The 21,445-nt window shown below is 42.2% G+C and overlaps 2 protein-coding genes across 2 annotated transcripts in view; one reads left to right on the plus strand and one right to left on the minus strand.

Moving 5' to 3' along the window:
* The window catches only part of POLG (DNA polymerase gamma, catalytic subunit), a 31,583-nt gene extending 13,830 nt beyond the window's left edge, over nucleotides 1-17,753 (plus strand). The window contains exons 11-23 of the mRNA XM_087704290.1: nucleotides 595-712; nucleotides 1,409-1,474; nucleotides 1,989-2,093; nucleotides 4,411-4,571; nucleotides 7,007-7,060; nucleotides 7,188-7,305; nucleotides 8,293-8,428; nucleotides 10,077-10,323; nucleotides 11,012-11,134; nucleotides 12,746-12,914; nucleotides 14,373-14,581; nucleotides 15,227-15,387; nucleotides 16,887-17,753. Coding sequence (XP_087560416.1) covers nucleotides 595-712; nucleotides 1,409-1,474; nucleotides 1,989-2,093; nucleotides 4,411-4,571; nucleotides 7,007-7,060; nucleotides 7,188-7,305; nucleotides 8,293-8,428; nucleotides 10,077-10,323; nucleotides 11,012-11,134; nucleotides 12,746-12,914; nucleotides 14,373-14,581; nucleotides 15,227-15,387; nucleotides 16,887-16,951 — 1,732 coding nt within the window. The 3' untranslated portion in view covers nucleotides 16,952-17,753. The remainder of the gene's footprint in view (nucleotides 1-594; nucleotides 713-1,408; nucleotides 1,475-1,988; nucleotides 2,094-4,410; nucleotides 4,572-7,006; nucleotides 7,061-7,187; nucleotides 7,306-8,292; nucleotides 8,429-10,076; nucleotides 10,324-11,011; nucleotides 11,135-12,745; nucleotides 12,915-14,372; nucleotides 14,582-15,226; nucleotides 15,388-16,886) is intronic.
* Nucleotides 17,286-21,445, minus strand: part of FANCI (FA complementation group I) — a 37,395-nt gene continuing 33,235 nt past the window's right edge. Inside the window, exons 34-37 of the mRNA XM_087704291.1 lie at nucleotides 21,093-21,170; nucleotides 20,478-20,573; nucleotides 19,728-19,844; nucleotides 17,286-17,396 (exon numbers count right to left, since the gene is read on the minus strand). Coding sequence (XP_087560417.1) covers nucleotides 17,334-17,396; nucleotides 19,728-19,844; nucleotides 20,478-20,573; nucleotides 21,093-21,170 — 354 coding nt within the window. The 3' untranslated portion in view covers nucleotides 17,286-17,333. The remainder of the gene's footprint in view (nucleotides 17,397-19,727; nucleotides 19,845-20,477; nucleotides 20,574-21,092; nucleotides 21,171-21,445) is intronic.

Here is a 21,445-nt window from a genome sequence, read left to right on the forward strand (position 1 = left end):
TTGGAAATGACCGTCAGCGAGTGGCACTGCCCGGATGGTTCTCGAATGTTTCTGGATTTTGACGCCAATCAAAAGATTTATTCTGGTTCTTGACAGCTAAAACCTTGTGAGCTTTATATTGTTAGTGTCAGGGTTCCAACCATTACCCTAATGAAAGCAGGAACCTCAAGCAAAGTTTCAAGAAAAATCCAGTTCATAGAAGTCACTCCCTCGGGCCATTTCTGGTTTCTGTGGAGATGGCCTTGACTTTAACCGTCTGGGATGTGCATTGTTTTGACTGAGGTGCAAATGCCTCAATGCAGCTGTGAGGCTCGGTTCCACATTCCCCCGCCTATGGCAACTCGGGAGCGGATTAGGGGAGCTTCGTGAGTTGGCAGTTAGCAGGTAGCCAAGAACTTTGGTTTTAGCAAACATACATTGTCCTGGAAAGAACACTCCTTTGTTTCGTGCAGATATCGGATCTAACGTGTCTGTTCCTCAGAAAGGCGATTCAGTCATGAGAATCAAGAAAAAGGAACATACCTTTCCCTAGACAAGGAACGACTGTAATTCTGCTGCAATTCAGGGCAGTAAAAACTCTTTCATTTCTGATAGGGTAATAGAACATCTGTATCGGGAATATTGCAAGGGGAAAGGGAAGGAGCAGCCGGTTTCTCTTGACAGCTACCTGGAAGAAGAGTTCTTAACGGAAAATGGTGATTTTTGGCAAAAGGTATTTGCCATCCTCTCTAAGATGAGATATACAATTTTCAAACAAGTATGCACCGTGTTGTACCTTATCAGATATTGGGTGGGGGAATTCTTACCGGATTGTTGGGGTGTGTGTGAGAGAGATCTATATATCTGCTGCCTGCCTGCCTGCCTGATTGCCTGCCTGATTGCCTGCCTGCCTGCCTGCCTACCTATCTACTTACCTACCTACTTACCTACCTACTTACCTACCTACCTATCAGCCATTCATCCATCCATCTACCTGTCATCAGACCTGCAAAAAAAGTGCTGTTCTGTGGTCTCCTTACAAGGAACAGTCATCCAGAGCACACATGGATGATCTCCTGTCCTCTCCTTATCCAGAGAAGTTCCAAGGAACCGTCTACTCACCAGATCCTTGGACTTTGCAACAGTTGTTTTTGTTTTTTTGCAGAGACATCTTGCAATTTGCATTACCTCCTCTAGAAGCTTTCAAGAATTCTTGTTGTGTTGTGTTTTTCAAATAACCATGCTCTATTTTTTTTTTAAACCTTGCATGTCAGATAGGGTAAAACATTGGTTGCTTGCTTATATGCAGAGGGAGTGTATTTTTACATTTTATAAATAATTGTCAGATGCAAACTTGGAAGATAAGTGGACAGATACTGGAGAAGAACAAGTTTCACATTTTAAACGATTTCTCTTTTTTTCATGTCAGTTTGAGTTGCTTGGCCACGTGGAGGTGGATACAGATGTGGACTCCATAACTAGAGAACAGAGACAGGTAAGACCTCTCTAAAGAAAGAACATAATCCTCACTCAATCTGGTATCAGGTATGCTTGAAGGCGTTCTTACCTACCTATCTACCTGCCTATATAGCTAAAAGTAAAGGTTCCCCTCGCCCATATATGCTAGTCGTTCCTGACTCTGGGGGCGGTGCTCATCTCTGTTTCAAAGCCGAAGAGCCAGCGCTGTCTGAAGACATCTCCGTGGTCATGTGGCCAGCATGAGTAAACGTCAAAGGCGCACGGAGCGCTGTTCCCTTCCCACCAAAGTGGTCCCTATTTTTCTACTTGCATTTTTACCTGCTTTCGAACTGCTAGGTTGGCAGAAGCTGGGACAAATAATGGGAGCTCACTCCGTTACGCGGCGCTAGGGATTCGAACCGCCGAACTGCCGACCTTCCTGATCAACCAGCTCAGCGTCTTAGCCATTGAGCCATTGCGTCCCTACCTGCCTAGAAATGACTCTGGGCGGTCTTACAAATGCTTAATCCTGCATTGGTTCTCCTGGACAGGAGGAGATGGAATCGGGGAAGAGTTCTCCTGAATATCACCATGGCAACGGACCTTACAATGATGTCAATATACCTGGATGCTGGTTTTTTAAGCTGCCTCACAAGGTAAGGGTGAACTACATGGGGTGTGTGTTTTTGTATCTGTTGGGGAAGCCAGTGATAACTTGCCTCTGTGGGCATTGTGCATGTGTTGTCATTTTGGCATCTCTGCAGTTTGTTTGCAGTCTCCTCTGCACCTCACTTCCCTTTTGATGTAGTGCACACACTGGTGTTTTGTATTTGTATCATTTTTGTATTCCTCTTGGTTTGGCGAGGGGGAGAATGTGGCACTTTTGACTTCCATGCGGCCATATCACCAATGAGTTTTGTCTAGAGGAATTCTTACTAAGGTATCTTAGCAATGAAGTATCTTGTCCCGATTGGAAAAATAAAGGGAGTGTAAATTTAAAAAGAGGCACCAGAGTTTGAATTTGTTTTGCTTGCTGCTGTGAAGATTTGCTCATTCTCAGTTGTGGGGAATACAGTTGAGGAATGTTAATTAATAGTAATCCTTATTGGCCAAGTGTGATTGGACACACAAGGAATTTGTCTTTGGTGCATATGCTCTTGGTGTACATAAGGAGAATAAAATGCATTCATCAAGAATAAAAACATACAACACTTAGTAATAGTCAAGGTATCAGGGCTGCCTCGTTCAGTAACCAAGAAAGAAACCACTCAACTCCATTTTGCAGAATTAAGAGTACTTTTACTGCTTATGAGTAGATGGTAGCTAGGCAAAGCAAGATCTGAGGCAAAAGCGCGCGGAATCATAGATATCAATATGTGACCCAATCCCCTCCCCTTGGTAACCCCATCCCATAGTCCAATCCAAACACCCCACAGGTGTCATGTGGGAGACATCTTCAAAAAGCATCATCAGGTTGGTATGCCGGACAATTGGCCTTTGTGGCAAATCCTCTATCTGCAGCATGCGCAGGAGATAGTGAGAACAACTCCCTTTTAACAGTCACTCCTGTGACTGATCATATGTTATGATATACGATATAATTACATAAAGAAAGGAGAATGATAATAAACTATATACATGGAGGATGGAATTTTTGGTATTAAATATTATGGATGTTTAGCTAAAACAGGATATGATGATTTGATGTTAATGGAGGATCTTATAAACAAGTAATTGAAATGCTAGCATGTGGTTATGGATTAAATCTTTGGCATAGTTAAGGATGAAAGATGTTTAAACAACTGTAGTCAACTAAAAGTGGAGGTATGATGATGTCAATATGGTAAACATTTGAGTTAAGATATTTGAATTAATATGAATTAATGGAAGAGATGCACAAAAACATGTTGTAACCAGCTGATATACTTTTTTATAATATATACCTGTGTTCTTTTTTTCTTTTTCTTTTTTCCCCCCTGCCTTGTTTTCTGTTTTTTGTCTTTTTTGTGTTTTGATTTTTTCCCCCACTAGTGTGGGCATGTGTTGTTTATGTAACAAAATAAAAAAAATTTAATAATAAAAACAGTCACTCCTGCACAGAATACTTCCCTCATCCAAATACCATGCCCCCCCTCTCGTTTCAATGGCAGCCGAAAGCAAGCAGCAAAACAGAGGCTGATACAAGTTTACTAATAAGCTATCTATTAGGAAACAAATAAAACAATATACATTGAAAGATACAAGCAACATGGTTATAGTCATAAGTGGGGAGAGATAGATACCAGGAAGGAAGAGAAGAATAATAGTAATACAGACTTAGTAAATTATTTGACAGTGTTGTGGGGATTAGTTATTAAGGAGAATGACGGCATTTGGGAAAAGCTGTCCTTGTGTCTAGTTGTTCTGGTGTGCAGTGCCCTATACTATAGCATCGTTTTGAGGGTAGAAGTTGAAACAATTTATGTCCAGGATGCGAGGGGTCTGTAGATATTTTCACCACCCTCTTTTTGACTTGTGCAGTATACAGGTCTTCAGTGGAAGGCAGGTTATTTATTTTTTTTGCAGCTCTAATTATCTGTTGAAGTCTGTCTGTCTTGTTGGGTTGCAAAGCCAAAGCAGACTGTTATGGAGGTGCAGATGACAGACTCAATAATTCCTCTGAATTGAAGGGAATCAGCAGCTCTTCGTGCGAAATGGAAAAAAAAACTATTCTCTACACTTAGAAAATAAGAATAACTTTCAGGGATAAAACTTTCAGGGCCACAGCTCAGTGATTCGTCTGATCCAGTATAATCTCTAATACTCCCAGCTGAAATGGGGATCTGAATTGAGAGGGAGTTTCTATGTTTGCGTAGAAAAAGGACTCTCTTTAAAAACAACCAGTAAGAAGCATTGATTGCATTTTGCTTGCAGAATCTATTTTGTCGCTGGCTTCTTGAATCAAAATAAACTTTCCTCTCCTGCTCTTAAAAGGATGGCAATGCCAGCAATGTGGGAAGCCCATTTGCCAAGGATTTCTTACCCAAGATGGAAGACGGTACCCTTAAAGCTGGAATAGGGGCAGCCGATGGGACCCACGCTTTGGAAATCAACAAGAAAATCTCCTTCTGGAGAAACGCTCATAAACGCATCAGGTGACAAGATGCACACAAATTCAGTTGTAGGGTTCGTTGCCAACTATCCATAATGTTGTCTATGGAGATTCTCAATCAAACAGGTCACGGTTGCCCCCAAGGTGCTTTTATTTTCAAGAGGCAACTGGACTTTCTGGTTTTTCTTTGAAGGTGTTTCGCTTCTCATCCAAAAAGCTTCTTCAGCTCTGACTGCAAGGAATATAAATCCTTCTATTCATCACCATCTAGTCAGAGCTGAAGAAACTTCTTGGATGAGAGTAGAGTAGAGTAGAGTAGAGTAGAGTATACAATACAATAGCAGAGTTGGAAGGGACCTTGGAGGTCTTCTAGTCCAACCCCCTGCCTAGGCAGGAAACCCTATACCGTTTCAGACAAATGGCTATCCAACATCTTCTTAAAGACTTCCAGCGTTGGAGCATTCACAACTTCTGGAGGCAAGCTGTTCCACTGATTAATTGTTCTAACTTTCAGGACATTTCTCCTCAGTTCTAAGTTGCTTCTCTCCTTGATTAGTTTCCACCCATTGCTTCTTGTTCTACCCTCAGGTGCCTTGGAAAATAGTTTGACTCCTTTTTCTTTGTGGCAATGGTAGAGTAGAGTAGAATTGAATAGCAATAGAAATAGAATTGAATTCTTTATTTGCCAAGTGTGATTGAACCCACAAGGAATTTGTCTTTGGTGCCTAGGCTCTCAGTGTACATAAAAAGACAAGATACATTTGTCATGAATCATAAGGTGCAACACTTAATGATAATGACAGTCATATGGTCGAGGAGATGAGTGATAGGAACGATGAGAAGATTAACAGTAATAGTAATGCAGACTTAGTGAAAAGTTTGACAGTGTTGAGGAAATTATTTCTTTAGCAGAGTGATGGCGTTGGGGAAAAAACTGTCCTTGTGTCTAGTTGTCTTGGTGTGCAGTTCTCTATAGCATCGTTTTGAGGGTAGGAGTTGAAACAATTTATGTCCAGGATGTGAGGGGTCTGTAGATATTTTCACAGCCCTCTTTTTGACTCCTGCAGTATACAGGTCCTCAATGGAAGGCAGGTTGGTAGCCATTGTTTTTTCTGCAGTTCTAATTATCCTTTGAAGTCTGTGTCTGTCTTACTGGGTTGCAGAATTAAACCAGACATTCATAGAGGTGCAGAAGCGAAACGTCTTCAAAGAAAAACCAGAAAGTTCAGTTGCTTTTTGGGGAAAAAAAAGACCTTTGGGATATCCATAGTGCTAATTGCTTGTTCTTTCTTATTCTTTTCTCTCCTTTACTTTTCCTTGTGCACAGCAAAAATTTGAACTCTTTGTTCCGTATGCAGAATGTCGTCCTTCTATCATAAACTTGTTCAGGTTTCATAAACCAATTCCAAGCTCCAACACCCAAGAAATGTTGAATAGGAAGAGAGGAACTAAGTTGGGGCGGCTGGAGTGAGTTCCCAATACAGGTTGTCCTCAACTTACAAGTTTGATTAGTGACCGTTCAAAGTTACGACGACACTGAAAAATGTGACCGATGACTGTTTTTCACACGATCGTTGTAACCTCCCCATAATCATGTGATCAAAATTCAGCAACTGGCTTAGATTTCCAGTGGTTGCATTGTCCTGGGGTCATAAGTTCCCATTTTAGTTTAGTTTAGTTTAGTTTTGGTTTATTTGTATGCCGCCCTTCTCCAGGAGGGACTCAGGGCGGCGAACAACTCAAAGGGGAAAGGGAACATAAACAACAGTACACATAATTAAAATACACGAAAATCACACAGCCATACCAGTCGAGAGGGGAGGGGAACTCATCAACCCCAGGCCTGCCGGCACAGCCAGGTTTTGACGGCTTTCCGGAAGGCCTGGAGAGAGGTGAGGGTCCGGATCTCCGCGGGGAGTTCATTCCAAAGGGCCGGAGCTGCTACAGAGAAGGCCCTCCCCCGGGTAGTAGCCAGATGGCATTGGCTGGTGGACGGAACCCGGAGGAGGCCGACCCTGTGTGATCTGACGGGTCTTTGGGAGGTAATTGGCAGCAGGCGGTCTCTCAAGTACCCAGGTCCAATACCATGAAGGGCAACCTTCTGACCAGCAAAGTCAACGGGGGAGCCCGATTCGCTTAACGAGCCTGTTACTAACTTAATGCTGTGGTTCACTCAACGACTGTGGCAACAAAGCTCATAAAATGGGGCAAATCCCACTTAACAAATATCTCACTTAGCAACAGAAATTTTGGGTTCAATTGTGGTCGTAAATCAAGGACTGCGTACCTGATGAACCTAGACTTTTAGGGGGAGGAGGGGAAATGCTGATAGTCCCATTGTAGATGAGTTTAACATCAAAATCAAAACTCCCTTGTTTCAGGTAGATTATTGATTTTGCCTCTGGAATATTCAGTGTTGGCTTTACCAGGCAGATAACCTTAGTCCACTTTATTGTAAAGCTTTTGATCTCTTTGCAGTTCACAGATAGTGGTTTGGTTGAAGAAAGGAGAACTGCCAAGATCTGTGACTAGGTACGTATAGAGAAATGCAGACAAGACCAACGTTGCTTTATTTATCTACTAGCTGATGGAATCTGCAGGGTCGTTACTGGTGACCTCCTGGGCTTTGTGGTGGGTTCTCACTGTGATCTTTTTCTAGGCATCCAGACTATGATGACGAGAACGCTTATGGAGCCATCCTGCCACAAGTCGTGACTGCTGGAACAGTAACACGACGCGCTGTGGAGCCCACGTGGCTGACTGCCAGCAACGCCAGGGTAAAAATGTCTTTTCAGGTGCTTTGTGCTCATAAGGCTTCACCACCCTTTTAGCCATTGCGCCAGCGGAGCTGAATATGAAAATAGCACGAAAACAGGAAGTTTCAGGCACGTTTCCATAACGATGTTTTTTGAGACCCTTCCAGACTTGCAACAGGGAACCTATCTTTGTTGCTTTAGACATGGGATAAGGGTCCTTTCTCCCCCCCAAGTCCCAAAGTTTGTGTTCGGTGCTGATTGAAGAGCTGCGGTGGCGCAGTGGTTGGAATGCGGTACTGCAGGCTACTTCTGCTGATTGCCGGCTGCCTGCAATTTGGCAGATCGAATCTCACCAGGCTCAAGGTTGACTCAGCCTTCCATCTTTCCCAGATTGTTGTTGGCAATATGCTGACTCTCTAAACTGCTTAGAGAGGGCTGTAAAGCACTGTGAAGCGGTATATAAGTTTAAATACTATTGCTCTTGTTCTGGCTGCTTTCCCCTCCTATATGGCAGGGCTAGACTTAGGATATATGGAAGAGTGGAATAAATTTGGCTTTTTTTTCTGCCATACCCAATAGCAATAGCACTTGGACTTAGATACCGCTTCATAATGCTTTACAGCCCTCTCTAAGCGGTTTACAGAGTCAGCTCTATTGCCCCCAACAATCTGGGTCCTCATTGTACCCACCTCGGAAGGACGGAAGGCTGAGTCAACCTTGAGCCTGGTGAGATTCAAACTGCTGGCAGCCGGCAGTCAGCAGAAATAGCCTGCAGTACTGCACTCTAACCACTGCGCCACCATGGCTCATTAATGCCAGTGTAAGACGCAAGCCGTCTATGCACATGCGAAACCTATAAAACAGCATGACTGACTCTCCACATTTTGAAGAATGAACCTTTCGGCAAGCAAAACGATGGAGGTGGAGAAGGCATTTCTTTTGACTCCCAAGCCCATGCATCGAGGGCGTCTTCCTGAGACGCAAAATCTTTTCTCCAATTTCTTGCAGACTGACCGGGTTGGCAGTGAACTGAAAGCGATCGTCCAGGCTCCTCCTGGTTACCATTTGGTTGGAGCTGATGTTGACTCTCAAGAACTTTGGATAGCAGCTGTTTTGGGAGAAGCCCATTTTGCTGGCCTGCATGGTGAGTATCGGTACACTGAGAAGTTTCCTCCTGGGAAACTCGGTAGTCAAAATATTGTGTCTGAAGCATAAACATTCTCTCTGCTTTTTCGATTAACAGCTCTTTTTTATAGATCAATTTTCTCCTTATTTTTAAAAGGCCTCTTGAATAGGTATCCTCAATTTATTACCCTATAATTGGGAGTAGGATTTCCATTGCTTTTTAAAAAAAAAATTGTTTTGTTTATACAATCATATCATCTTTGCAGCACATTTTACATCTTTTACATATCTGCTGTTTCCTTTGTCTGTACATATATATCTTATCTATCATCTATCTATCTATCTATCTATCTATCTATCTATCTATCTATCTATATCTATCTATATCTTTCTATATCTATACCTATCTATCTATATCTTTATCTATCTCTATCTATCTATCTATCTATCTATCTATCTATCTATCTATCTATTTATCTCTATCTATCTATATCTCTTTCTATATCTATCTGTCTGTCTGTCTATCTATCTATCTATCTATCTATCTATCTATCTATCTATCTATCTATCTATCTATCTATCTACCTATCTATATATATCTATCATCTATCTATCTATCTATCTATCTATCTATCTATCTATCTATCTATCTATCTATCTCTATCTATCTATATCTATCTCTATATCTATCTATATCTCTTTCTATGTCTATCTATCTCTATCTATCTATCTATCATCTATCTATCTATCTATCTATCTATCTACCTCTATCTATCTATCTATCTATCTATCATCTATCTACCTACCTATCTATCTATCTATATCTATTTATATCTATCTATCTATCTCTCTATATCTATCTATCTATCTATCTATCTATCTATCTATCTATCTATCTATCTATAATCTATCATCTTTTCTATTAATTATGTACACAACCTCCTTTATATACATTCAATCCTCTTATATTTCTTATTTCATACTATTTTTATGTGCAGTCTATCTTGTATTCCCCCCTCTTGTTCATTCTGTGACTTTGTTTGCTTGTAATTTCTTGATTGTTTGTTTGTTTGTTTATTGGATTTATATGCCGCCCTTCTCCCAAAGGACTCAGGGCAGCGTACAACATTAAAAAAAACACATATTACAAAAGTTAAAAAGGAAATTAGATGGAGTATCCAAAAACAAACCCAATTAATATTAACAATAACATTTTAAAAATTAGATTAAAATTAACAGGTAAATCAATATTTTATTTTGTTCAGGCCAGACCAGCTTGCTGGAAAAGCTATCTTTTTCTCTTTATTGCTTTCCTACACCACCACCCCCCTCCCAATTGTTAAGCAAGGCAGTTGTGAACATAGATGAACATCCTTCAAATGGTGCGGGAGTAGAACAGATTTCCAGAAAACAAATTGCAGACTACAGGAACCATTTGCACCACTCGGGTAACCCTGAGGACGCAGACAAACCTCTAAGGGGCCTCAAAGGCTGCCTAAAAAGAATGCAAATGACCAAGCTGTCTGCAAGGAATATAAATCCTTCCGTTTCAGAGCTGAAGAAGCTTCTTGGATGAGAAGCAAAATGTCTGTTCTTACTTCTGTTGACCAAAGCCACCTTGAGAAAGGATCTATTCATTCCTGGGCCCCTTTTCCACCCCTTTGAAGGCTGCACCGCTTTCGGCTGGATGACACTTCAGGGGAAGAAGAGCAACGGCACGGACCTGCACAGCAAAACGGCCTCCACCGTGGGCATCAGCCGAGAGCACGCCAAGGTGTTCAACTACGGGCGCATCTACGGGGCAGGACAGGCGTTTGCCGAGCGTCTCCTCATGCAGTTCAACCACCGCCTGACGGAACAGGAAGCTGGCGAGAAGGCCCGGCAAATGTACGCCGTCACGAAGGGAATCCGACGGTAAGGTGGCTTTTTGGCAAAGAAGGGATTTTCCTTTTATAGAATGATTTGGTTGGTTGGTTGGTTGGTTGGAATTGGTTTAGAGTCTGGCCCAATCCGTGCAGCTCTGAATGTAATAATACAAGTAGGGTACGGTACGGGGGCGAAATCCAGCAGGTTCTGACAGGTTCTGGAGAACCGATAGTGGAGATTTTGAGTAGTTTGGAGAACCGGCAAATACCACCTCTGGCTGGCTCCAGGAGTGGGGTGGGAATGGAGATTTTGCAATATCCTTCGCCCAGGAGTGGGGAGGGAATGGGGATTTTGCAGTATCCTTCCCCCAGGAGTGGGGAGGGAATGAGGATTTTGCAGTATCCTTCGCCCAGGAGTGGGGAGGGAATGGAGATTTTACAGTATCCTTTCCCTGCCACGCCCATTGAACTGGTAGTAAAAAAAAATTGAATTTCACCTCTGGTAGGGTAAGGTGAGAAACAGAATCTGAAATAGAATAGGAAATCCTCTGACTGCAAGAGATACGAATCCTTCCATTTCCCACCATCCAGTCAGAGCTGAAGAAGCTTCTTGGGTGTGAAGCGAAGCGTCTTCCAAGAAACACCAAGCAGCCCAGTTGCCTCTTGAAAAAGCATCTTAGAAGGACCGCTTTTAGACAGTGTCTCCCATCCTTGTCTTTCCTCCTTTTTCCTTATAGTTGCCACCTGTCTGAGGAAGGGGAATGGCTAGTGAATCAACTGGGCCTCGCCGTAGAAAGAGCAGAAGATGGTTCCATAGCCATGCAAGATGTATGGCGGTTACAAAGAGAAGCCAAGAAACGGTGAGAGATAACAAAGGACAAGCTTTGCTGTTGTTTTTTTTCCTTCAAAATCCTTAAGACTTGTGCAAAAAAAGAAAAGAAAAAAAAACCCCAGGCTATTGGCACTAAAATGAAGTCACGTTAGAATCATTTAAACTCCACCCTGCAAACTTCTGCCAGGAATTGCACGCTTTGCTAAATTCTTCCGCATTCAGAACGCTTTGCGTGTTGACCCCAAATGTCTGGTAATAGCAACCAGACACTCTTATCCAGGGATGGCTAACCTTGTGTGCCTAAATTGTGCGCATGTGTCCACACCCACAATTCAATGCATCCTGTGCCCTGCACAAGCGTGCATGAAACCCCCCCCCCAAGTGCATGCATGTGCAAAATCCCCTCCCCTACAGCCTAGTCAGCCTCTTGCACCATGCTGGGGGAGGGGAGCTGTTTTCGCCCTCCCCAGACTCTGCAGGTTTTGCTTGAGCCTCCGGGAGGGCAAAACAGTCTTCCCCAGGTTCCCTGAAGCCTCCTGGCACAAATATGGAGCACGGGTGTGTGTGCCACACACACACCCCGTGCTTCCCCCACTCCCACGCATGCGTGCAACCCCCGCACATGCACACACGACCTCCTCGCCCCCCCCCCCCAACATGTGCATGTGTCTCCTGGCAAAGACCCGAAAATCAGCTGGCCGGCGGGAGGTGGTGGAGCTGACCGGGGCGACGGCTTGCGTGCCCTGAAAGAGGGCTCCCCGCGGCACGCATGCCCGTAGGTTCACCATCCCAGCTCTAGTCAGCGATTCCTGAAAAATCAGTGAGGCATCCTTAAGCTTGCCTTTTCATCCTTAAGGTTCAGAAACTAAAAAAGAACTTTCCGTTATTGTCATTTTAAATGGAGCTGAAATGCTAATCAGCTAAAATCTGGGTCTTGTATTGCTGCAAGCCTCAGCCTCTGCTTCGCTTGCTTTCTATCGGCTGCCATAGAAACGGGGAGGGTGGGGGGGCGTGGTATTTGGGATGGGAATTGTAGGGTACTGGAGGAGATACGGAAAAGGGAGCTTCCTTCTCACCATCTTCTCCGTGTGCTGGTGGCCAGTGTTTGGGCCTGGTCAAGGCCAACCGTCCTGCATGCCTTTTGGAGATGCATCCCACATGACACCTAGGGAGTTGCAGATTGGACCCTGGGGTGGGACGTTGGAGGGACGGGGCTGGGCAATCGTTTTATATGTACTTGTTCGCGTCTTTCTGGCTCAGATCTTGCTTTCCTGTCGCTGCTATCTTTTCATAACCAGTAAAAGTATTTTAATTTCCACAAACAAGGGAATTGAGAGTTTTCTTTCTTGGTTATTGATGGAGGCTTGCCTGACAGCAAGGATCAGTTTGATATTCTTTTGGCAACAGGAAGGGCATCTGGCCATTAAAACACCCTGCTAGCTCCATTCAATTCCCCAGACTCCACCCCACAAGGGTCATTAAAAGATGATGACGTTCAGTTTGTTATTCTTTGTTGTCTGCGTGCGTCCTGCTGCAGTGAGAGTCTTCCTTCTTGCTGTTCAATGATTGCAACCCAAAACTGCAGGGTCAGATTTTCGATTCATCTCCGAGTTCAGCAGTGATGCGCTTCATATTCTAGGTCTCGTGGAAAGAAGTGGGACATGGTACGCCGGCGAGTGTGGGCCAGTGGCACAGAGTCTGAAATGTTCAACAAACTGGAAAGCATCGCCATGTCGCAAGCACCCAGCACCCCAGTGCTGGGTTGCCGAATTTCTAGAGCATTGGAGCCAGAAGCTGTTGGAAACGAGGTGAGATAGGGATCCCTCTGTTCTAACTACAAGCAGCATGAAGCAAACTCCTGGTCCCGACAAAAAACGCTTTTATTAATTGACTGTGAGTTCTCTCATTCACATCCAGCAGTCTTTCAAGGGAGGATTTACAGTCACAGACCTTATCTGGCTTGGAGAGCTGCCAGGCTGATATCTGCAAAATTTGGCAAGGAGTCTCAGAGAGTCAGGAACCAATTAAGCAAACTAATTGTCTCCTGCAAACTCCACTCTCCTTTCGCTCCTCTTTTATTTCCTCTGGGAGGGGCCATTCATCGTCCACCTGTGGCCTTACTCCCAAGGTGACTCCCATTCTTTAGCTGCTCCCTTCGTCTGGCAACTCTGCGCATGCGCACACTGGGAACAGGCTCCAGCTGTTCATCTGCCTCACTGATGTCTGACTCTGAAGGCAGCTGATAACTGGCATACTGCCCTGGCCCCCTCTCTGCCTCCAACACAAAGCCCTCATCAGAGCCTTCCCCAGACTCCAGGACTGGCCCATGTTCCTCCCCAACCTCCTCACTTTTCAAATCTGCTGCCAGCTCCAGTGGCGGGCCACAACGGGTAGTCCTCAACTTACAACCACAATTGGGTCCAAAATTTCTGTTGCTAAGCGAGATACTTGTTGAGTGAGTTTTGGCCCATTTTACAACTTTTATTGCCGTATTTGCTAATCCCTGCGGCGGTTAAATTAGTAACACGGTTGTGAAGTGAATCTCGCTTCCCCATTTGACTTTGCTTGTCAGGAGGTTGTAAAAGGGGATCATGTGATCTCAGGACACTACGACACTCATAAATGTGGCTCAGTTGTCAAGCACGTTATGTGTAAATCATGGGACCATAAGGATGCCGAAATGGTCATAAATGTGAAAAATGATCATAACTCAGTTTTTCGGTGCCATTGTAACTTTGGTCACTAAGTGACCTGTTGTAAGTCAAGAACTATCTGTATTAGATTTTTTTTTTTTTTAATTTGAGGAGCCGTGGTGGCGCAGTGGTTAGAGTGCAGTACTGCAGGCTACTTCTGCCGGCTGCCTGCAATTTGGCAATTCGGATCTCACCAGGCTCAAGGTTGACTCAGCCTTCCACCCTTCCGAGGTGGGTAAAATGAGGATCCAGATTGTTGGGGGCAAGAGGATGACTCTGTAAACCGCTTAGACAGGCTGTAAAGCACTGTGAAGCGGTATTTAAGTCTAAGTGCTATTGCTAAAAGTAGCGACGTAGCTGTACCTGGAGATGTTATCCTAACCGTCTTGGGTCTTGATTTAGCCCTGTCTGCAATTTCACATAGACATCAATGCATCAAAGCTGCAAAGGGGTGGACAGGCTGATGTGCAGACCTCCCAAATTTCAACTACGCAATTATCAGGAACAAGCACGATCCAGATTGAAAAAAAAGTATTACAGTATCTGCTGATTTTTTTTTCTCCCCCCTTCTAGTTTGTGACCAGCAGAATAAATTGGGTGGTTCAGAGTTCAGCTGTGGATTATCTTCATCTGATGCTCGTATGTATGAAATGGCTCTTTGATGTATTTGACATTGATGGACGTTTTTGCATCAGCATCCATGATGAAGTGCGCTACTTGGTCAAGAGCGAGGACCGCTATCGGGCAGCGCTTGCCCTGCAGATCACAAACCTCCTCACACGGTAAACACCGGCCTTGTCCTTTGGCAAGCAAGCTCATACTTTATTGGCGATGTTTCTTAAATCTGGTCCCTTCCAGATGTTTGCAAGCTCAGACGTTTTATGCTAGTTAGGGCTGTGGAGAAAACTGGGGAAGGGCAAAGTCAGGCTGGGCGGAGCAGGGGAGATTTTACCTGTCCTTCTTTGAGGTATATATACATGGGATTGCAGTTATTGAAAGAGCTTCAAGGATTGAGTTTTGGACATAATTTTCAACCACAGATTCAAGCACTACATAGAAAGTTGTCAACTAATATATGAGGGTACAACACCCCCCCCCCCCCGCAAAAAAAGCTTTTGCTTATTGATTTGGAATAAAGTATTATAAGGTAGCATTTTCTATTTGATAGAATCAATTATCTCCCACCCACTCTTCCCCCCCCCCCCCAAACTAAGTAAAATAAAATTGCTTTTGTGGCTGATTAAAATGTGGCTTTGGTAAGTTGATTTTTCTCTCTCTCAAGATAAATTCCCAAAGGCTTATGATGGAAATAGTGAGGGCGTGTTGTAGTGTGCCTTTGAAGCAATTTATTTTCTAACTGATCAGAGGATCTACTCCAAAGGAAGAAGGGATTGCCACTTCTAAATGCAGCATTCTCTTTTTTATAGGTGTATGTTCGCCTATAAACTCGATCTCCACGATCTACCTCAGTCGGTGGCCTTCTTCAGCGCTGTAGATATTGATCATTGTTTAAGGAAGGAGGCAACAATGGATTGCGTCACCCCATCCAACCCAGCAGGACTGGAACATAACTACAACATCCCCCAAGGTGTGTATTAGAATAACAGAGTTGGAAGGGACCTTGGAGGTCTTCCAGTCCAACCCCCTGCTTAGGCAGGAAACTCCAGACAAACGTTTATCCAACATCTTCTTTAAAATGTCAAGTGTTGGAGCATTCGCAATTTCTGGAGACAAGTTGTTCCACTGATTAATTGTTCTGTCTGGAAATTTCTTAGTTCTAGGTTGCTTCTCTCCTTGGTTAGTTTCCACCCATTGCTTCTTGTCCTGCCTTCAGGTGTTTGGGAGAATAGCTTGGCTCCCTCTTCTTTGTGGCAACCCCTGAGATATTGGAAGACTGCTATCATGTCTCCCCTGGTTCTTCTTTTCATCAAACTAGACATCCCCAGTTCCTGCAACCGTTCTTCATATGTTTTAGCCTCCAGTCCCCTAATCATCTTTGTTGCGCTTCTCTGAAATCTTTCTAGAGTCTCCACATCTTTTATACATCGTGGTGACCAAAACTGGATGCAGTATTCCAAGTGAGCCTTTACCAAGGCCTTATAAAGTGGTATTAATACTTCACGTGATCTTGATTCTATCCCTCTGTTTATGCAGCCTAGAACTGTGTTGGCTTTTTTGGCAGCTGCAGCACACTGCTTTTCAAATTCAGACTTGACAAGAATTCTACCTTTTAGTTGCTGGATAATCCTATGTAATGAGGGAAATGTAAGCCTTTCCCAGTCTGGAAATCAGCTTTGTGTGAGGCTTCTGTCATCCTCAGGACCAGTTTGGCTGCTAAGACAAACTGGTCCAGGAGTATTCTTTAAGGAGAATCCCAAAATGCATGCATAACTTCTCATGTTTCCTGCAACAGGAAAAAAAGTATTAACTGAGGATAGTATCTTCCCTTACATTCTCTGACTTATGAACTCTTATGCATGGCTACAGAGAAATGAGAGGCATTTAAATTCAAGGAGCTTGAATATCCGGGTTACAGGATATAAACATTTTATTTTATTTTTGCATAAAAAGATACTTACTTTTTAAGAAGTGAAGCCTCTTAGTCCAACAGTGGAAGGAACATACGAATATCAGGCCTGTCTGAAATGACTTTTCCAAGTTAATGTGCATTTTTAAAAGTATATAGTTGTTTATTTTCAGAAACAGAGTTAACAATTACTGCATCAAATGTGACAGCATAAGAAACCAACACAACATTATGGATTTTATTAAATTGTTAAGAGGAATACTTTGCCAAAGTAAAGTAAGAAAGTTCAATTAGGCGCAACTCTGGCATAATTGTCTAAATATATTCATAGTATCTGTAGTTTTGACCAAAATAAGGAGAGTTTGAATAAAATGTTTTAATTTGCTTGTTCTTTCCTGCTTTAAATAAACCCCTGCCTGGCCCAAGATGTATTTAGGAACAAAAGTATTTTAAAAAGATTCCAGCACATGAATCCTTAAAAGTTACACTTAAACATTTGAACATTTTTAATTTGCAAAGAAACAATTCTTTGAAATTTCTTTCTTGTTAATTTCTTACAGGGGAAACTCTGGATATATACAGACTTATTAAAATAACAAAAGGTTCTTTGGAAAAAGGAAAGTGAAATTTGATTTTAGAAGCTAACTGGACACACTTCCTCCCAGCGGGATCGTCCAGAAGGAACCTCTTGGTCGTGGACAACTGCTTTTTCTTCTCACTCCATGTCAAAAGGAGGGGAATAAACAGACATCTCTATGGCTCCCAAGGTCAACGTGGTGGATTTAGAGACCAAAAGGAAAAGTTGCAAATTTAATGTTACGGGAACAGGCCACGGACAAGTCATCAGCAGGTTGCTGATACTGCAAGCGTTCAAGGTCCTATGCGCAAAGGATATGGCGAAGAAACACTTTTCTAATATGCTGAAGATAACTTGAAAAAGACGGCCTCTTCCTTGTAGATGTTAAAAGGGTGCAAATCCAGCCATTTGAGAAGAAACGGGGTAGCTCTCATTTCTTTCTTCTTTTTTTCTTGGGCTCTCTGCTGGTATTTGACTGGGCAGATGCAATGCTCTGGAAGAAACAAAAGCAGAGCACATCGGAAGACCCACAACAGTAGCCAAGCGAGTGACTGAAACAGCGCAAACTGTACAATTCACGAGTTAATCAAACGAGTTGCATATCCCTTGTACAAAACTCTCAAATATTTTGGAAGGGGTTTTTGGAGGTTTTTTTTTTTTTTTTTTACCTTTGTTTAGATACGTTTCAAGGGAAGACACAGAAGAGAACGATGGCACAAATGGAGAGCCCGCAACAAAATGTTTCGGGATTCTGCTTTATTTTATTTTATTTTTAAATTAAAAGTGCTCACAGAAGCAAGTAAATGCCTCGTCTTTATTCCTGCTCCCAAACTGTAGCAGTGTGGAGTTGACCCTTTGCTTTTTTTTTATTATTATTTAAAACATTTTTTTATTTTGTTACATAGACAACACATGCCCACACCAGTGGGAAAAGAAAAAATCAAAACACAAAAAAGACAAAACAAAAAACAAGGCAGGGAAAAAAAAAGAAAAAAACAAAAGAATAAAAAAACACAGGTATATATTATAAAAAAGTATATCAGCTGGTTACAACATGTTTTGGTGCATCTCTTCCATTAAGTCATATTAATTCAAATATCTTAACTCAAATGTTTACCATATTGACATCATTATACCTCCACTTTTAGTTGACTACAGTTATTTAAACATCCTTCATCCTTAACTATGCCAAAGATTTAATCCATAACCACATGCTAGCATTTCATTTACTTGTTTGTAAAATCCTCTATTAACATCAAATCCTCATATCCTGTTTTAGCTAAACATCCATAATATTTAATACCAAAAATTCCATCTTCCATGCATATAGTTTATTATCATTCTCCTTTCTTTATGTAATTATATCGTATATCGTAACATTTTCTCCATATTAGTTAACATTTAACTGTATATAGTTTTATTTTATTTTTTAATAGTGATAATTATTGTGATTAATAACCTTTGTATATGGTCCAAAAATATTTCCAACCTTCCCTTCTCATATCCAATTATTATTTATCATATCAACGCCACATTATATACATTACTATCATTATCAATTATTATTCAACTATGTCTATTACAAATAAGAATAATTAGGTTTAGCTAATTTTGAATTGTATTCTTCCATCTATCAGCCTGTGCCTCTCCAATAACAAAACCTCCTTAATCCTATTACCATTCGTGGATCAAATTCTACAAACGTCTTCGCTTTTGAACAGGAGTAGGATGGTTGCCGTGTTCCATCAATGGTTTGCTTTTAAAACAAGCGGCAGAACAATATAATTATTTAAACGGATGCTAGCACGCATGGGATTGGTAAGCACACAAACTTCACAAGGAGAGTTTAGAGCAGTGGTTCCCGATGTGAGACCCACCCGGGGGCGGAGGGCAATTTGACTTTTAATGAGAGCAATTTGAATCTTGTTTAAACCAAGTTAATGACTGTTTAGGCTTCCTCGGCATGAGTAGAGTTCACTTTTTGAGTAAAGTAAGAATTATACGTCACAGGGAGGGGTGGCATCAGGATTTTAGAGATGCTTAGATGGCGCATAGCCAAAAAAAGATTGGGAACCACTGATTTAGAGAGAGATGCGTTGTTATTGTCGCCAAAATAAGGATCTCTCTGTGTGTTCCATCAGACTATAAAGAAAAACTCTTGGAGATAAGGAGCACATCTGGAGATTCGGGACCTTGGTGGGGAGGACATTCAAAAATAGCTTCCAAAATGGCATGGCCATGTCCTCTGCCAGCAGCAAGAACATTGGTGGAGCACAAAGGCACAGTTGCAAATTGGTAAGGGTTCCACCACACTCCCTTTTCGATGGACAGGTAGTCCCTTGACTTGAAACGCTTCATTTGGTGACTGTTTGAAGCTACAGCGGCACTGAAGCAAAATGACATGACCATTTTTTCACACTTTGCAGCACACGCACACACACACACACACACGGGTGATCAAAGCTTTGATGCTTGGCAACGGGTTCATATTTATGACGGTTGCATGTGATCCCCTTTTGCAAACTTCTGACAAAACAAAGTCAATTGAGGAAGCCAGATTCACTTAACGGCTGTGTTACTAACTTAACAACAGCAGTGATTCACTTAACAACTGTGGCACTTAACTGTGGCAAGAAAGGCTGTGAAATAGAGCAAAATTCACTTAACAATTCTGTTGCTTAGGAACAGAATGTTTTGGCTCAGTTGTCCTTATGTATCAAGGACTGCTTGTATATCATGAAAATAACCTTTTAAAAGATGATGTGGAGGCATCAATAGGGGTTTTTGGAGGCACCACCACCACCAGAGTTTCTTGCAAACTGACCTCATCTTGGTCTGGCTCGTCCTCAGCATCCTGTTCCTGTAGGGCATTTTCTACGGTAGATACATTGATTCGGAAATCCCGGGAAGCGCTCAGTTTCATATATTGCATTAAGTTGACCTGGAAGACCCAGAGGTCGGTCAATTATTTTACAAAATGTTTAAACCAGCCATTCAAAGCATTTGGAAAAAATGTCATCGCAGTCAAATTTACACTTTGGTTAGGTGCTCCTTTGGGGTATAGTCATGCCGGCCACATGACCACGGAGACGACTTCAGACAGCGCTGGCTCTTTGGCTTTGAAAACAGAGATGAGCACCACCCCCTAGAGTCAGGAACGACTAGCACAGACGTGCGAGGGGAACCTTTACCTTTATGTGAGTTACGGTTCCTGTAAGTGTATAACTCAAATGTGATTTAACCGAATGTTTGCATCTGAATAAAAACACTGTATGAATTTGGTTTATGAGACAAATAAGTTAATATTTTATTAGAGGGCGAATGCAAAGATCCTTCTCGATCACTCTGAATTCTAATAGACCTAAAACTTACCAGATGCTATTTTGAAGTGAGAAGCCAAGAGCTGAAATTGCTGATGCGAATAAAAAATAAATAAAAATTTGAACTTGGAGGGAGGGCTAATGTATCACAAAGTGCATAGGCTTCAGAGTGCGGCGTAAAAGATACACTACCTTATATCGTAATTGCCAGTGTTATAAAAAGGAATAGCTACATTTGTAGAATTAAACCTTACCTTTGACTTTTTAGAGAGATGGATGAGAAAATTCTCATACTGTTCTATGGCGAAAACCAAGTTTGGAATTGGTTTAGTCTCCCGCAACACTTTAGCCTACGAATTCCAAGAAAATCAGCATATTAGTAGAAGATATCACATTATTACCGTTTAGGATTTTATTTGCTTATATAATTACCCATCTCATAAGTGTCAATAGCAAAAGTTATCAAAAATAGAACAAATTAAAGAACGACAGTATTTTGAGATCAAAATAAAGCAATGTTATTTCGTACATTAAATAGCTAAGCAAATATTTTAGTTACAAAGGATTTTTTGAAGCAACAAACTAAGAACAATGATAGTCTCCTGTCCAAGCATCAACCATATTGTCTACCACATTTTCTCTTACATTTATTGTACAAACACACCAATTGTTTCTGGCTGAGCGAGCATCTCATTTTCCTAGATGTTGCTGCAATTCTAGAATGCAAAAATAAAATGTCTGGGAACTTCTATGGAACAATGGTTTAAATCCACTCCTAAGATTTACATGTAAGAAAATATGGAAGATCAACTTTTAGTTCAGCCTAGCTTGATGGAACTACATAAATGTGAAAAATTAACTCCGCTTACCATAACAGCGGATTCTTCTCCCTTTTTGTCTTTTTTCTTCTTTTCGATCGCAGAGGTCAGCGTTTCACGTTGGATGTTCTGTAGGGGGGGGGGAATTGCATTAGGACAGCACATTTTTAATGGGTCTGATAGAAATAGACCAACTGGGTACAGGAGCCTAGAGCAGAGGTGTCAAACTTGATTTCGTTGAGGGCTGAATCAGGGTTGTATTTGACCTCGGGAAGGTCCGGGGGGGGGGCGTGGCCATCACTCGTGTCGGGGGCATCTGTGGTGGCCCCAAGCGCTCTACCATCAAAACGGGCTCCCAAGCTCCGTTTTCAGCTGGGATGGCATCCTGCAACTCTCTGCCAGCG

The sequence above is a fragment of the Thamnophis sirtalis genome, unplaced genomic scaffold (assembly GCF_051295495.1).
Source record: "Thamnophis sirtalis isolate CommonGarterSnake01/CBP01778 unplaced genomic scaffold, rThaSir2_p1.2 scaffold_2, whole genome shotgun sequence".
NCBI lineage: Eukaryota > Metazoa > Chordata > Lepidosauria > Squamata > Natricidae > Thamnophis > Thamnophis sirtalis.